The 16474-nt window shown below is 47.8% G+C and overlaps 1 protein-coding gene across 1 annotated transcript in view; it reads left to right on the top strand.

The window, feature by feature from the left end:
- The window catches only part of LOC142246681 (uncharacterized), a 193563-nt gene that overhangs the window by 115113 nt on the left and 61976 nt on the right, over positions 1 to 16474 (top strand). Inside the window, exon 4 of the mRNA XM_075319746.1 lies at positions 1515 to 3092. Within this exon, the coding sequence (XP_075175861.1) occupies positions 1515 to 3092 (1578 nt within the window). The remainder of the gene's footprint in view (positions 1 to 1514; positions 3093 to 16474) is intronic.

Genomic DNA, 16474 nt, shown 5'->3' with positions numbered 1-16474 from the left:
GAGTCTATTTGGAGAAAATGAAGTTATATCTTCCCTGCATCCACTTGAATACAGTCATTGGGGTGAAGCATGAAGCTTTAACAGTCACTGCTCATAAACATGTGACTACTACAGCTTTCTACTTCGCCTGAAGACTGAAAGTAAGCAGCTGTAAGGAAAATTCAATTTCATCAACAGGCACTGATTGATGATATAGGAAGTTTTTTGGGGCTTATTATCTTTAATTTTGATTGAGCAATGACAGTTTGCTTCCATTCTCTCATGACTTTTTTTTATTATTGCAGAACTTCCTCTATTTACATAAGGGGATGAAACATTGCTGACAGCCATAATTTGTATGAGCAATTAATGTCAAATGCTTTACTCTTTGTCGCTTGATGTTTGCACTGGCCAATGATTGGGGATGAAGACTAGTACAATTGATTCTTTGTGCAATCATCACATCATGTAAATGACACTTTACTCAGTTAATAATAATATAACCTTGCTACATACCTTGCAATTTAAAAAAAAATGTGTCCAAAAACACACACACGAGAGTAATAAATGTCCAACACAATTTTATTTAACAGATGCAATATACAGAATATTAAAAATAGTGTACACCACATCTGTGACACAACCCATGACTCACAGGGGGGTATATGAGACAAATACAAGGAGGAGATAAAAACTCCACAGGGGTGGGAACAGGGTCAGTGATGTAGAAAGTTGATAAACAATCAGAGTGGGAGAAGATACATCCCAATCTAAAAAAATTATTGCATATAGCCCCACTCCAACTGTAATCAAAATATTAAATTGCTGCCATATATAGAGTTTCAAGCATAAGTCCCTGGATCTATCACACCCACATACCAACATGTATCGGTACTTCAGTAAATCAAGCCAAATATCTCTCTAGTGTGGTACACAGGGTACATCAGTACATACTGAAAAAAGAAGAAATATGGCTCAATCAAATTGTCCATGGTCCAGGCCCGACACGCATTTTGTGTGCTTTGTCAAAGGCCACCACACGTTGTCTGTATTGTCAGAGAACCGCCCTTATAAAGAGCATTCCCAGGTGTCACCCGTAATTCAGCTGAATGTCGCGCGTACACCTGTGTACCGAGTTTTTCTCTCCTCCTTGTATTTGTCTCACATACCCCTCTGTGACTCATGGGTTGCGTCACGGATGTGGTGTATACTATTTTTAATATTCTGTATATTGCATCTCTGAAATAAAATTGTGTTGGACATTTATTACTCTCATGTGTGTTTTTGGACACATCATTTTTTGAATAGTGCGCAGGAGTATGTCCCTTGATTAGGAAATCTGACAATATGGGGGACTTACCATATATATACGATAAATGAAACTTGATATGAGGATGTTGTCCCCTGTGTGTTCTGTTAAGTATATACTATAACATGCAATTTGTATGGGATTTTTTAGTTTTACGTTTACAAAATGTTTATTATTAAATGAATATGTTTTATTTTATCAATCAAATCAGTTTTATTCTTGGCAGATGGGCGCATCAAAAGCTCCAAAAGACGTCCCGTATATTCTGATGTTAAAGCTGATGATTGTAACACTTCCCAAGATACATATGAAGAGCATGCCAACATCTCAGCCCGTCACACCAAAGATCGATCACCTGATCCTTTTAAAGTGCTATTTCCTAATTCATCACAGACTGTTAGGAAAAAAAAAAGTCACAAAAGAAGTGTGGAAAATAAAAGAGCTGCCTCAAGGAAGAATCCATTATGTTCAGAATGTGGGGAATGCTTTAGAAATAAATCCACTCTTGTTACACATGAGAGAATTCACACAGGAGAGAAGTCATTTTCATGCTCAGAATGTGGAAAATGTTTTACAGTGAAATATAATCTTGTTAGACATGAGAGAATTCACACAGGAGAGAGGCCATTTTCATGCTCAGAATGTGAGAAATGTTTTACAGAGAAATCTCATCTTGTTGCACATAAGAGAATTCACACAGGAGAAAAGCAATTTTCATGTTCAGAATGCGAGAAATCTTTTACTAAGAAATCTCATCTTGTTAACCATAAGAGAATTCACACAGGAGAGAAGCCATTTTCATGTTCAGAATGTGGAAAATGTTTTGCACAGAAATGTGATCTTAATAACCATGAGAAAATTCACACAGGAGAGAAGCCATTTTCATGCTCAGAATGTGGAAAATGTTTTACAGTGAAATCTAATCTTGTTAAACATGAGAGAATTCACACAGGAGAGAAGCCTATTTCATGCTCAGAATGTGAGAAATGTTTTATAACGCAATCTGAACTTGTTATACATAAGAGAAATCACACAGGAGAGAAGCCATTTATATGTTTAGAATGTGGAAAATGTTTTCCAGCGAAAACTAATCTTATTACACATGAGAGAATTCACACAGGAGAGAAGCCATTTTCATGCTCAGAATGTGGAAAATGCTTTACAGTAAAATGTAATCTTGTTAAACATGAGAGAACTCACACAGGAGAGAAGCCATTTTCATGTTCAGAATGTGAGAAATGTTTTATAACGCAATCTGAACTTGTTATACATGAGAGAAATCACACAGGAGAGAAGCCATTTTTATGTTTAGAATGTGGAAAATGTTTTCCAGCGAAAACTAATCTTATTACACATGAGAGAATTCACACAGGAGAGAAGCCATTTTCATGCTCAGAATGTGGAAAATGCTTTACAGTGAAATTTAATCTTGTTAAACATGAGAGAATTCACACAGGAGAGAAGCCATTTTCATGTTCAGAATGTGAGAAATGTTTTATAACAAAATCTGAACTTGTTATACATGAGAGAAATCACACAGGAGAGAAGCCATTTTTATGCTCAAAATGTGGAAAATGTTTTGCAGCGAAAACTAATCTTATTACACATGAGAGAATTCACACAGGAGAGAAGCCATTTTCATGCTCAGAATGTGGAAAATGCTTTATTCAGAAATCTCATCTTGTTAAACATGAGAGAATTCACACAGGAGAGAAGCCATTTTCATGTTCAGAATGTTCGAAATCTTTTATAACTCAACTACAACTTGTTATACATCAGAGAACTCACACTGGGAAGAAACAATTATAACCGTTTAGTGACCAAGCCCAATTGTTTTTAAATATGACATATTTAACTTTATGTTAATACTTCAACATATTGCAATTATTCTGACAAATGTTTTTCCTGACATGTCGTAGTTTCTGTTAGTAATAAATTTAAATCAATGTTTCGCGTTTATACAAATTTGGGAAATTTTATAAGAAAATTAGAATGTTGATACCCATAAACCAAACTGTTATACTACACAAAAAAGTTAATAAATAATATTTACCTTATGTCAGCGATGTCAGTATAATGTTAAAACATCCTTTTTTTCTGTTAAAAGGGTTAAAAGTTTAGCAGCAAATTTAATTGCTTTCGTGCAATGTATAAAATTAGTTTTTAGGGACTTATTCTGTTTTGAAGGGAATTTGAGGGGGTCTATATATTGGAAAATCCCCTTAAAGGGATTCCATTTTAAAAACTACTTCAAGGTACACGAAACTACTGTTTGGGCACACTGCCGAGCTCCAAAAGGAAGGAGTGATGTTTTATATCGCAAACTTTGATGGTATTGTTTGCTTCTGCCATGTCGCATTTGCATTTGAGTTGTGTAGAATGCACGCGGTTGGCATGTGAGAGTTGTGTAGAGTACAAAACACGAAGCTGACCAGCACCTCCAAATAGAATAAAGCAAGTGTGAACAAGTGAAAGCTGCTATTACTATATGATACACAAACAAAAGAATGCAGCAGCACTCTGTAAGCGCTAAGTGTAATGTCAGAGCTGACATTCCCGCACTATCCCGCATCCTCGTCCTGGCAGGGACACTGGCGCACTCACCCTCCCGGCAGCTCTGCGACATTTTCTGCTCTTGCTGCTGCCTCCAGCTCCTGGGGCCTATGCACACTGCACAGGTCCTTTGGGAGCACTCTTAGGGCATGCGCGCGCTCCTGCGGTTTATTAAAGAACCAGCATGCCCTTGTCTGGAAGTGTCTGTAAGCCTATGGCTGAGAGGCACCAGGTATTTAAGGCATCCTCCCCCTTATGTGAGGTGCCAGAGCAATGTGATCATACTCGTAGAGTCATGTTTGCTAGTTATCAGGTCCCTTTCTCAGTTTCCTGTTCCCATTACCAGTTCTGCTAGCCCATACCTGTGTTCCAGAACCTGCTGTATCTGTCATACCCATCAGTATCTGCTATGCCTGCATTCTAGAACCTGCAGTACCTGTCGTACAAACCAGAACTTGTTGTACCTGTCGTGCTTGCCAGTATCTGCTGTACCTGCCTGCACTTGTCATACCCACCAGTACCTGTTGTATCTGTGTTACAGAACCTGCCAGTATCTGCTGCACCTGCCAGAACATGCTGTACCTTTCGTACCCACCAGTATCTGCTGTACCTGCCACACCTATCAGTATCAGACTATTTGCTTGTTCCAGCTGCCCTGTCTGGATGTAACGCTAGGTATGGGGAAGTACCAAATGAACGTCAAAAGGGAAGGGAAACCCTGTGTCTAGGGAAGGGGGAGATGGTGACCCTTGACCAAGCCTACTGCTGGGCCTTGGGTTTCCTCACTGCCCTAGATAGGTTGCGCACCTATGCTCCGAGACTGATACCTGACCCAAGGCTGTCCCTGATCTGTGCCCTGAGTAGGGAGCGGATGGGATGAACTCTTCATCAACTCCACTAAGTGCTAAAGGACACATACGGATAACAAACAAGCAAAACAAGAAACCACTTATCTATAGACGACTCAGTAACAAGTTCAGTAAAAAGCAGTAAGGATCCTACTGATAAGTGCAAGCCGCCTTCTTGCATCCAGACCTTGTGAAGGAACTAAATATTGTGACGCCCTGGGCAAGCCAGGGGTCACAGGTCAAAACACCACACGCACCCCACATTCCCTGCAGGTACACACAAGGTCAAAACTGAAATCCTTGTTGCCTTCCTCCAGGAGCTGGTGTCCACACCAGGGGGTGGGCCAGGCGGTTGGCTCCACCCACCGAGGAGTTCACAGCTCTGGAGGCGGGAAAATCAGGCAGTTGAGCTCAGGGAGAGCTTAAGTGAAGGAGTAAACGGAGAGGTGGAAGTTGAGAGTGGAAAGTGAGAGTAGTGACAGCAGAAAGAGACAGCAAGAAGTCTGAAGTTAGTCCGGGTGTGTTCCCCGGACTGAGACAGCAAGGTTGGCAGACGGCGGTGACCGTCTGCAGGTGAGACTGATTGGAGGTTGCCGAAAGGACCGTGGACGGGTGGTGGCCCGGCGGTACCGGAGCGGTATACGAAGATTAGTCAGCACCAGGGCAGGGGCCTTTCGGATCCTGGCAAGGCTAGGAGTCGCCATAATTTGCCAAATCCGTCAGTGAAAGGGACGACTGTCTCCCAACAACCAAATCCCGTTTGAAGGCAACAGTCCGACCGTTAAGGGGAGACACCGCCACCACCAAGGCACCAGTTTCCCAGGGCCATCGCCTGCGGGCAAGAGTGGAGCTCCTCCGGCTCATATCCAAGCTGGGGAGCGGGTTACCGGTGGGAATCCATCGCTACCAACAGACTACACATAGGTGCAGGGAAGAGATCGTCACCGTCAACTGCAGGGAACATCAGCACCGCAACCGACCGAGGGACCCGTCCAACTAGCCGTTTGTTTACCGAGAACTGTGTCGTGTTTACTGGCTGAGTGAGTACCTCCGTGCCGTGCGGCACAGCGCGGCCCCTGCGCCCCTGCACCTCCGCAGGCCCCATAACCCGCCTGTCCACCATCCCAACTCCATCACTGGGCCCCGGGACCACCAATCCCCTACCCACGGAGGGGCAAATCAACAACTGGCTGCTCCGTACCATCACTCCCGGGATCCCCAACCAGAGCAGCGGTGGTGTCCACATAATCACCACAACCGTGGGTGGCGTCACGGACAATAGCCAATCCCCACACCCAAACCCCTTTCACTCACGGGCGAGGAGCGCCGCTCGAGTCCCCGGGATCCGGCCCATCGCTCGAGCCATCCCGAGCAGTGGGAGAGCGCGGCGTCCCCTCCTCCGCCCGCGACAATATCACCAGCAAAAGTCCAGGGAAAATGAGAGTATTTAAATCCAAGGGGAAATACAGATGATTAGCAGCTGAAGGGTAGAGGAGCTTCATTGGGTCCTAGAGGGAAACCTGATTACTCTAAAAACAATTTTTATTTATAAACATTAAAATTATAAGTTCAAGCTATATCTCATTGTATGTAGCTATATCGGTCAGTGAACACACATCCAGTCGTGCAGAGCTAGATATACTCTAAAGGGATATCAGACTAGGGAATTTAAGGATAGCCCAGTGAGGTTCTTCTTGATAGAAATTGTAATATCAACTAAGATGTTAAAAAATGGCCAGGTCATAGATCCCTAGTCCTTCACCTTCCTGGCAGCGGAGGTAAACACCATAATGTTTCGGGCGCCCCCGCTCCTCGTCGGCTATCCCTAGTAGGCCCTAGAACTGCCTGTGTGTCAATAATTGACCTAAAGCCCAGAAAGGTGACCTGGATTATGTGCATTGTCATGAGATGGTAACATCCCCTGATGAACCCCGAACAAAGTAGGGGAAACGCGTCGGGAATCTTCTGTGAGGTTGTTCTCCAGCAGGTTAAGTTTACCCTACTGGGATTTAATTCTTACAGGTCCACTTTAATGGGGAATCTTCTGTGAGGTTGTTCTCCAGCAAGTTAAGTTTACCCTACTGGGATTTAATTCTTACAGGTCCACTTTAATGCAGTTGGTCATCTGCACTGGGTAACGGATTTTTGACAGCTACCTGTGTACTCCCTCTCACCCATTAGAGTGCATCTGAGGGGAGCATTTTTTACAACTACTCTGTATGGGGATTTCCCCTATGACCAACTAATATATTTAATACTAATCAGCATATTGACTATGCACCTAGTGTGATTGAATAATCCTGACTTCAGCACTAACCACACTTTCTGGGCTTTAGGTCAATTATTGACACACAGGCAGTTCTAGGGCCTACTAGGGATAGCCGACGAGGAGCGGGGGCGCCCGAAACATTATGGTGTTTACCTCCGCTGCCAGGAAGGTGAAGGACTAGGGATCTATGACCTGGCCATTTTTTAACATCTTAGTTGATATTACAATTTCTATCAAGAAGAACCTCACTGGGCTATCCTTAAATTCCCTAGTCTGATATCCCTTTAGAGTATATCTAGCTCTGCACGACTGGATGTGTTTTCACTGACCGATATAGCTACATACAATGAGATATAGCTTGAACTTATAATTTTAATGTTTATAAATAAAAATTGTTTTTAGAGTAATCAGTTTTCGGTCTATTAACAGTTGAATTCTCTAATTCCTATTAAAATTGGTGTGTAATAGTCCTAGAGGGAAAGCATGAAAACGCAGTAGAGGAGATATCCAGTACACTGAATACTAACAGCAGGATCAATAGAAAGTCAGGGAGCATTTTGCGCAGCCACACGCTGTGACCTTCCAGTGCTGGAGACCACAGGAATATCTGTCCCCCGTGACACTGGAATTGTGTCCATGCCTGCACTCCCGACTCGCACGATCAGCTTTCATGGTACCGAGAGATTCCCTGGCATGGTACCTGGCAGCTGCCTTCCAGCACAAGCTTAATCTCACCATCAAAGGCTCTTATGAAGACAAGATAGTTGCATAGCTATGCCCTTCTAGGGTAAGCCCAGTCCCGTGGCCAGTGAGTGCACACCCACTAGCATTAGCGTTTGCTCAAGCCATGGACCCTGCTAACTCCAGTACCACTCATCATCTCGTAGAGCTACAACACATCCTGACCCATCAATCGAAACAACAAGACCAAATTCTAAACTACTTGCAGTCAGTGGGTAGTTGTCTGAACAGGTTAACACTAATGGCTCCACCAGAATCACTCCAGGCTGTAGTATCTACTCCGTCATTAAACCCAGCTCCTGGTTCTGGTCCTCATTTTTCTGCTTCTACGCAGTTTGACGGCAACGACAAGCAATGGCAAGGGTTCATAAACCAATGCACTGAGCACTTTGAACTTTTGTCACACCAACTCACCTCAGATCAGAACAAAATTACTTTTCTGATATCTCATCTGTCTGGTGAGGCTTTCACCTAGATTATTACGCTATGGGAAAGAAGTAATCCAGGAACCTTGAATTGGCAAACTTTTTTGGAATCGTTCTGCAGGGAATTTGATGAGCCACGTTGTGTCACTTATGCAGCATGTTCAATTCTCAGAATGCACCAGGGAAGTCTCAATGTGGACCAGTTTGCATGCCTGGTGTCAACACCCGGGGCACACCAGGGCAAGTGCTGGGGCTCTGAACAGCCGGAGGTGCCCACTCGCGGTCAGCAGGAGCAGGTCTTCAATAGCTTTCCTACAGTCCTTCAGCAGAAAGTGCTTCGGCCAGTCTCACTACTGTCTGCCGGCACTTTAAATCAGCAGAGCACACACCTGCATTCCGGGGTTCAGCATGCAATGCACTCCTGTCCCACAGAGGAAGAGGAGAGGCTGCCAACCCCTAGCATCCTACAGTGCTGCTGCCTGTCTTCCTGCATATGCCCCCACAGCCAGTAGGTGTGTGCCTCAGGCCCCCAGAGCAAGTAGGTGTTTGCCCCAGGCCCTTAGAGACAGTATGTGTTTGCCCCAGGCCCCCAGAGTCAGTTGGTGTGTTCCCCAGGCCCCCGGAGCCAGCAGGTGTGTGCCACAGGCCCTCAGAGCCAGTATGTGTGTGCCCCAGTGTAACACCTGCCTGGATCCACAGACTGAGACGGGCTGTAATGGACAAGCCACTCACCAAGCAGGACCCCTAGAACCCTGAAACCCTTTAAGCCCTATACAGGTGTGCCGCCCCAGCATCAGCAGCCGGGCTGCTCGGATCCGTGTTGGCTCGAGGGGCGTCCGGACCCGGGGGTCGTGCGGCCACTCAAATGAAGGGGGTAATTTCAGGGGATATATTTAGAGTTTGTGATGCCACCTGTGGTGTGTGGTAAGGTGGAGTACCACCGCTGCAGATGGGAGTACCCGGGGCGATGGAGTGGGGCAGATAGGTTTTAGACCTCTTCATGAGTAGGGGGAAGGCCCCGGGACTTGGGGACGGTGTTTGGAAAGTGCCCTTGGGAGTGAAAGGGTCACTTGTGTACTCACTCAGTCCATAAAGCTGACACCGACAACTGGATAAACCAAAGTTCTGGACACCGCTGCCGCCGAGGTGAGCTAGTTTGGGGCCTGTCTCCACTGATGTTGCATGGTGATCTGTGACCTTCCTCTTTGCACTAAGTTCACTTGTCAATTGGTCCCTGTAGTGTAGAACCAGTCGGGTCCCGCTCTCCAGTGTGGCTAACTGTGGGAGCTTGCTCTCAGGGTTCACGCTTGGATTTTCTGGACCGTTTTAGTAGAAAGTCCAATCCCCCTCGTTGCGCTAATACCCCAATTAGCGGGTGGAGAGCGGATCTTGAAGGCTCCGTTCACATCGGGTCATTTGTCAGGTTGCCTGAAGCTACTCCCTGACCTAGGATCCACGTACCCCGTCGTGCCTCGGTCCCAGCCCGGTGATGGTACAAGGCCGCCGGCTGTCCTCCTCGACAGTTCCGTGCCCCTTGTCATGATCCCCTGCGACCGGGGGTCCAGCTCTTACTTGTCCCAGACCACCGTCTGCTACCTAGTTGCTTCCAAGCAGCCCAGCTTCTGACCTCCTCTCTCCTTCACTTCCTACACTAACTGATTGACTCCTGACCTCTGCTTACCAACCCCCCAAGTGGGCGACCCTATTCCACTCAGGCCGTCCACTGGTGGGTGTGGTGCAGAGTGTTCCTAGGATTTTGATTGGCTGATGTTGGCAAAACCATAAGTTGGGGACCCCTAACCAAGGAGGAGGTGGATATTGCACAGAAGGGCAGATTGCACAATACGTGCTGTGGGTGCAGTCCTATTTTTGCATATGTGAGGCCGCATGGCACACTTCAAATAAAAATATTGTAGTGTAGGACTGCCTCAAGAGATTTGCCGTGACGTGGCGAGGTAGCTCGAAAAATTGCAATTTTTTTGCCAAAAATCTCTTTTTTCAATAGTACAGTTTGGAATGTTGGTACTGTGCACACTTTGCAAAACACAATATTTTGAGTAGAGGTTGTTTTTATGCTGTTTTTCATTGTTATATAGGTTTTTGGTTGGTCCCCATATTGCAGTGAACTTGATTTCTTTATTTTTCCATCTGTCTTGATTTTTGGCGATTGGTGGCTGTTCACACATTGCCATCCAGCCTTGTCCACAGGCTATATATTCTAAGCAGCATGTGCTTGGGCCTATCCCGCCCACAACCATGAATTAGTCATGGAGACGAGACTGAAAAGCACCAGGTACGTGCTGTGCAGTCCTATTTTTGCATATGTGAGGCCGCATGGCACACTTTAAATAAAAATATTGTAGTGTAGGACTGCCTCAAGAGATTTGCCGTGACGTGGCAAGGTAGCTCGAAAAATTGCAATTTTTTGCCAAAAATCTCATTTTTCAATAGTACAGTTTTGAATGTTGGTACTGTGCACACTTTGCAAAATACAATAAAAGCTGACAAGCTGCGTTCTGAAGCGCCTGATGCCGGCAGATTCGTGCGCTCTGCAAGCTGCCTCTCCCTATAGAAAGCATGCAAACCGCACGGAAGAAGTGACATGTCACTTCTTAGAACGCAGCGATTCGGGCAGCAGCCGAATCGCTGCGTACTAATATGCCACGTGCGCACGGCTCCTGCACAATCTCCATAGACTGTGCAGGGGACGCAGGACACATGCAGTTACGCTGCGGTGCAGAACGCAGCGTAACTGCATGTAATACGCACACGTGCACACATACCACACATAGGTTTTTGTTGGTTCACATATTGCAGTACACTTCATTTCTTTATTTTTCCATCTGTCTTGATTTTTGGCGATTGGTGGCTGTTCACACATTGCCATCCAGCCTTGTCCACAGGCTATATATTCTAAGCAGCATGTGCTTGGGCCTATCCTGCCCACAACCATGAATTGAGACTGAAAAGCACCAGGTACGTGCTGTGCAGTCCTATTTTTGCATATGTGAGGCCGCATGGCACACTTTAAATAAAAATATTGTAGTGTAGGACTGCCTCAAGAGATTTGCCGTGACGAGGTAGCTCGAAAAATTGCAATTTTTTGCCAAAAATCTCATTTTTCAACAGTACAGTTTGGAATGTTGGTACTGTGCACACTTTGCAAAACACAATATTTTGAGTAGAGGTTGTTTTTATGCTGTTTTTCATTGTTATATAGGTTTTCAGATTGCACAACACCCTGTGATGACCTGATAGGCCAGGGCGTCACATTCCCCCTTGGTGAAATGTAGCTCGTCCTCGAGCTACAGGATATCAGAGGTTTGTTATTATTTTATTTTTAACTGCAAATTAGAAAAAGAAACATTTTTATTTACAAATACTTCCCACATTAGGGAGGCTGGACACTTAAACGTTCCGCAATTTTAGAGTTCATCGTTCCAAAGATGGAACGCTACCGGTTTAGTTAGTAGCGGAGGCTACACCTGCTCTGTTGCAGCCTCTTCCTGCAATAGCCCAGTCCCAATGTCCCTGATCCCATTAACCTGCCACCCAAACAACCTGACCCGCTGCATACCTATGGTGGGTCCGTGACCAGGTTAAGGTCCCGGGTGTTGTAATAGACAACTCTGGTGGCAGTCCTGAGCAACCGGGTAGCCGTTGCCCTTTGCGCCGACCCCCACTGGGGCCTCCTGGTGCCGTCTACCAGCACTGCACCATCCAAAGCCCTGATGGCCTTTTCCCTGAAACAAAGGGTGGAAAAAGGTTCAACAAGGAGGGCGCAGCCTAATTATAGCACAACTTTCCTGTCACCTTCCTTCAGGAACCCTTCAGCCGGTCCCCGTCAGCCTCCTCCATTTGAACACTGGAGAACGTTCAACAAAGGTGACAGTCCATATAAAACTTTAAAACTCACAGGTTCCGGTCCCTTTACTGTCGGGCACCTCCTGGGCACACTCTTGCAAAGTGCTCGAGCAAACCACAGCTCCAGCATATAGGCACTACTTCATCCATAGTGTCGACCGAGATCTCCTCATCCGAAGTGGACTCTGCTTCCACCTCCATGATCTCTAATGCCATCTGTGCTTGTGACGACAGCGTCATCCTACAGCCGTTTCCTCCAAAACGTGGCACCCATGCAGCTTCTGGGGTGCTGGAACCTGACTCACCTTCCTCCTTCTCCTCCGGTTCCGAGTCCACGGTAACCGGGTCAATCAGGTCAGAAGCCGCTGACTGGGATCTGCTGCCGGTGGTGCGGGCAGCGCCTCGGGGTTAGCCGTGGTGGAGTGCGAAGGTGACGCTGGCTGGGTGCTGGCCATGAGCTGGGGTGGCTCGGATCCCACAGCCGCATTGGCCGGATTCGTGAAATCAACTGGGACTGGGTAACCGCTTACCCGCTCCTCTCGTGGGACTCCAGTCTCACGGGTTTGCACCGCCGCGGCAATCCTTCGCGTCTCCATCCTTGAAGCTGCTCTGGGAGTCGTATCCTTTGCTGAACAGCTGTGCCTTTCTGCCATCTTGACTCTGCGCTGTCCATGAATGTTATGGCAGAGTCCTGGAGTCCCTGCTTCTCTTCCGCTGCTGGCACATGCCGTCACGCCCTCTCGGTTTTCACTCAACACTCTCCGATCCTGTGGCCCTCTGGGAACTTCCGGTTCCAGCCTCTCTCTCAGGACGAAGGGCGGGGCTTATGCTTTGCATGCTTTTGTGGAGAAGACGGCGTTTTGGCGCCAAAATATGGCGGAATTGGCGGAAACGGAGGTTTTGACTCGCGCTTTCTGTCTTCAAGGCACACGTCACGCAGGTAAGTGGGTCATGCTCGTATCCTGTTCGTGACGCCATGAATTTGAGGTGTGCCTCCCCTGCGTCAGCAGCCGGGCTGCTCGAATCCGGATCGTGGTGGCTCGAGGGGCGTCCGGACCCGGGGGTCGCGCAGCCACTCAAATGAAGAGGGTATATACAGGGGATATTTAGAGTTAATGACGCCACCCGTGGTGTGTGGTAAGGTGGAGTACCACTGCTGTGGATGGGAGTACCCGGGGGCGATGGAGTGGGGCAGCTAGGTGTTAGACCCCTCCAAGGGTAGGGAGAAGGCCCCGGGACTCGGGGACGGTGTTTGGAAAGTGCCGTTGGGAGTGAAAGGGTCACTTGCGTACTCACTCAGTCCATAAAGCTGACACCGACAACTGGATAAACCAAAGTTCTGGACACCGCTACCGCCGAGGGGAGCTAGTTTGGGGCCCGTCTCCACTGGTGTTGCCTGGTGATCTGTGACCTTTCACTTTGCACTAAGTTCACTTGTCAATTAGTCCCTGTAGTGTAGAACTAGTCGGGTCCCGCTCCCCAGTGTGGCTAACTGTGGGAGCTTGCTCTCAGGGTTCATGCTTGGGATTTCCTGGACCGTTTTAGTAGAAAGTCCTATCCCCCTCGTTGCGCTAGTACCCCGATTTTGGAGCGGGTGGAGAGCGGATCTTGAAGGCTACGTTCTCGTCGGGTCAATTGTCAGGTTGCCTGAAGCTACTCCCTGACCTAGGGTCCACATACGCCGTCGTGCCTAGGTCCCAGCTCAGTGATGGTACAAGGCTACCAGCTGTCCTCCTCGACAGTTCCGTGCCATGATCATGATCCCCTGCGACTGGTGGTCCAGCTCCTACTAGGCCTAGACCACCGTCTGCTACCTAGTTGCTTCCAAGGAGCCCAGCTCCTGACCTCCTCTCTCCTTCACTTCCTACACTAACTGACTTACTCCCGACACTCCTGACCTCCGCTTACCAACCCCCCAAGTGGGTGACCCTATTCCACTCAGGCCGTCCACTGGTATGTCTGGTGGGTGTGGTGCAGAGTGTTCCTTGGATTTTGATTGGCTGATGTTGGCAACGCCATAAGTTGGGGACCCCTAACCAAGGAGGAGGTGGATATTGCACAGAAGGGCAGATTGCACAATACCCTGTGATGACCTGATAAGCCAGGGCGTCACACAGGGATTTTGAATTACACAGGGCCCCGGTGATCACTCCCTGTGGAAGGCTGCAGGCCGATGAGAGTAGTAGTCAAAATAAGAAAGCCTGAGGAGACACCATCACATGTTTCTCAACGCTGGCAGGAAACTAGCCAGGTCTTTCACCGGGAAGGAACAACCACGGGAAGGGCAGTCTCCAGTCAAGGAGACCACCTATGCCAAACATGGTATCCATCCCATGGTTGTTCCTTCCCGGTGAAAGACCTGGCTAGTTTCCTGCCAGCGTTGAGAAACATGTGATGGTGTCTCGTCTCTGCAGGCTTTCTTGTTTTGAATATTACCCAGGCGTCATTGCGCTAGAATCACTGCATTGAGAAACACGTGATGGTGTCTCTGCGGTGTTGGATGTTGATCTCCCTAAGGTCAACCATCCTTGCTTATGTAGTCTACTAGGCAATGCTCCCACTAGCCAGTTCCCTACTCCACACTGATGAGGGGCAAATATCCCGAAACAGCTGTCTGTGGATGGATACCATGTTTGGCATAGGTGGTCTCCTTGATTGGAGACTGCCCTTCCCGTGGTTGTTCCTTCCCGGTGAAAGACCTGGCTAGTTTCCTGCCAGCGTTGAGAAACATGTGATGGTGTCTCCGCAGGCTTTCTTGTTTTGAATATTTCCCAGGGGACATTGTTCTAGAATCACTGCGTTGAGAAACACGTGATGGTGTCTCCGCGGTGTTGGATGTTGATCTCCCTAAGGTCAACCATCTTTGCTTATGTAGAGAGTAGTAGTAAGGCAGGGTCGAAGCGGGAAATGCAAAACAGGGACAGAATCTCGCAGGCAAGGATCTATTTAGAAAACAAAGCAGAGGTCAAATTCGTTTCAGGCAGTGAGGTACATAAACAGCAGGCAGGAGGGTAGTCAGGAAACAAGCAGAAGTCAGAACACGAGAATCACTATACAGAAGAGGGCGGGACAGGAACCAGGAATACACAACTATCTCTGACAGTGATCAGCAGACAGGAGGGGAAATAAGAAGGGTGTGGTGTCTTCCCATTGGTTCTGGATGAATGATGGTAACTTCAGCTGGAAGACACACGCCACCTACAGTCAGCAAGTGGTACTGCAGATCTCAAGGAAACCCAGCCCAGTGGATGAGCGGAGCCTGCGCCCACCAGCACCGCTGGCATCGACTCCTCTCCCATCACTAGCACTATCCACGGCAGGAACACGGCGTCGCCTCGTGATCGAAGCAGAAGTTGCTGGAGCAGACTCCGGTGGGGACATAACACTCAGGCCCCCAGAGCAAGTAGGTGTGTGCTCCAGACCCCTAGAGCCAGTATGTGTGTGCCACATGGGCACCAAAGGCCAGTATGTGTATGCCCCATGGGCTCCCAAGGCCATTATGTCTATGCCCCACAGGCCTGCAGGGCCAGTATGTGTATGAATCCAAGACGAGAAAAGCGGCAGCTCACTCCATCAGTGACAAGCGCTTTGGCGGACTCGACAAAGCGCTTGTCAGCGCGAAACAGGCTGTCGTCCGCTTACCGTCCCCCGCACCCCCCTCTCTCCCCATGCTCCTGAATTTGTCTGTAAACGCAGAATAAAGGAATTTTGTGCACCTGATGGAGTGAGCTGCCGCTTTTCTCGTCTTGGATTCATGGACATGGTCTTGTTTTGCTGCTGAGCACCGCTCCACCAAGCACTTCAAGTTCAGGTGCAGCTGAGGTCCAGGAATACTGATTCCATGCAAATGTGAGTACGGCTCCACTGTCTGGCAGTTCTGCTCTGCAGTGCCCGATCCTGATATTATTTTTTTGCCAGTATGTGTATGCCCCATGGGCTCAGAGGGCCAGTATATGTATGCACCATGGGCTGCCAGGGCCAGTATGTGTAGGCCACACACACCCTCAGGGCCAGTATGTGTATACGCCATGGGCCCCCAGCATCCCCAGGGACACTATGTGTATGCCCCCCAGGTCCCCAGCCTCCCCCAGTAATGTGTATATCCCACAGGCGCCCAGTGTTCCCCAGTAATGTGTATATCCCACAGGCCCCCAGCGTCTCGCAGTAATGTGTATGCCCCCAGTGTCCTCAAGTAAGATGTATATCTCATGGGCCCCCAGCATCCCCAGTAATGTGTATATCCCACAGGCCCCTAGCGTCCCGCAGTAATGTGTATGCCCCCAGTGTCCTCCAGTAAGATGTATATCTCATGGGCCCCCAGCATCCGCAGTAATGTGTATATCCCACAGACCCCCAGCGTTCCCTACTAATGTGTATATCCCACAGGCTCCCAGTTTTAGTTTTAAGTCTTAAGCCCGCTTTACATGCTACAATTTATTTTACGATGTGTCGGCGGGGTCACGTCGTAAGTGACGCACATCCAGCA

This window comes from Anomaloglossus baeobatrachus, chromosome 7 (assembly GCF_048569485.1).
Source record: "Anomaloglossus baeobatrachus isolate aAnoBae1 chromosome 7, aAnoBae1.hap1, whole genome shotgun sequence".
In the NCBI taxonomy this organism is placed as follows: domain Eukaryota; kingdom Metazoa; phylum Chordata; class Amphibia; order Anura; family Aromobatidae; genus Anomaloglossus; species Anomaloglossus baeobatrachus.
This window is presented reverse-complemented; position numbering and strand designations above follow the sequence as displayed.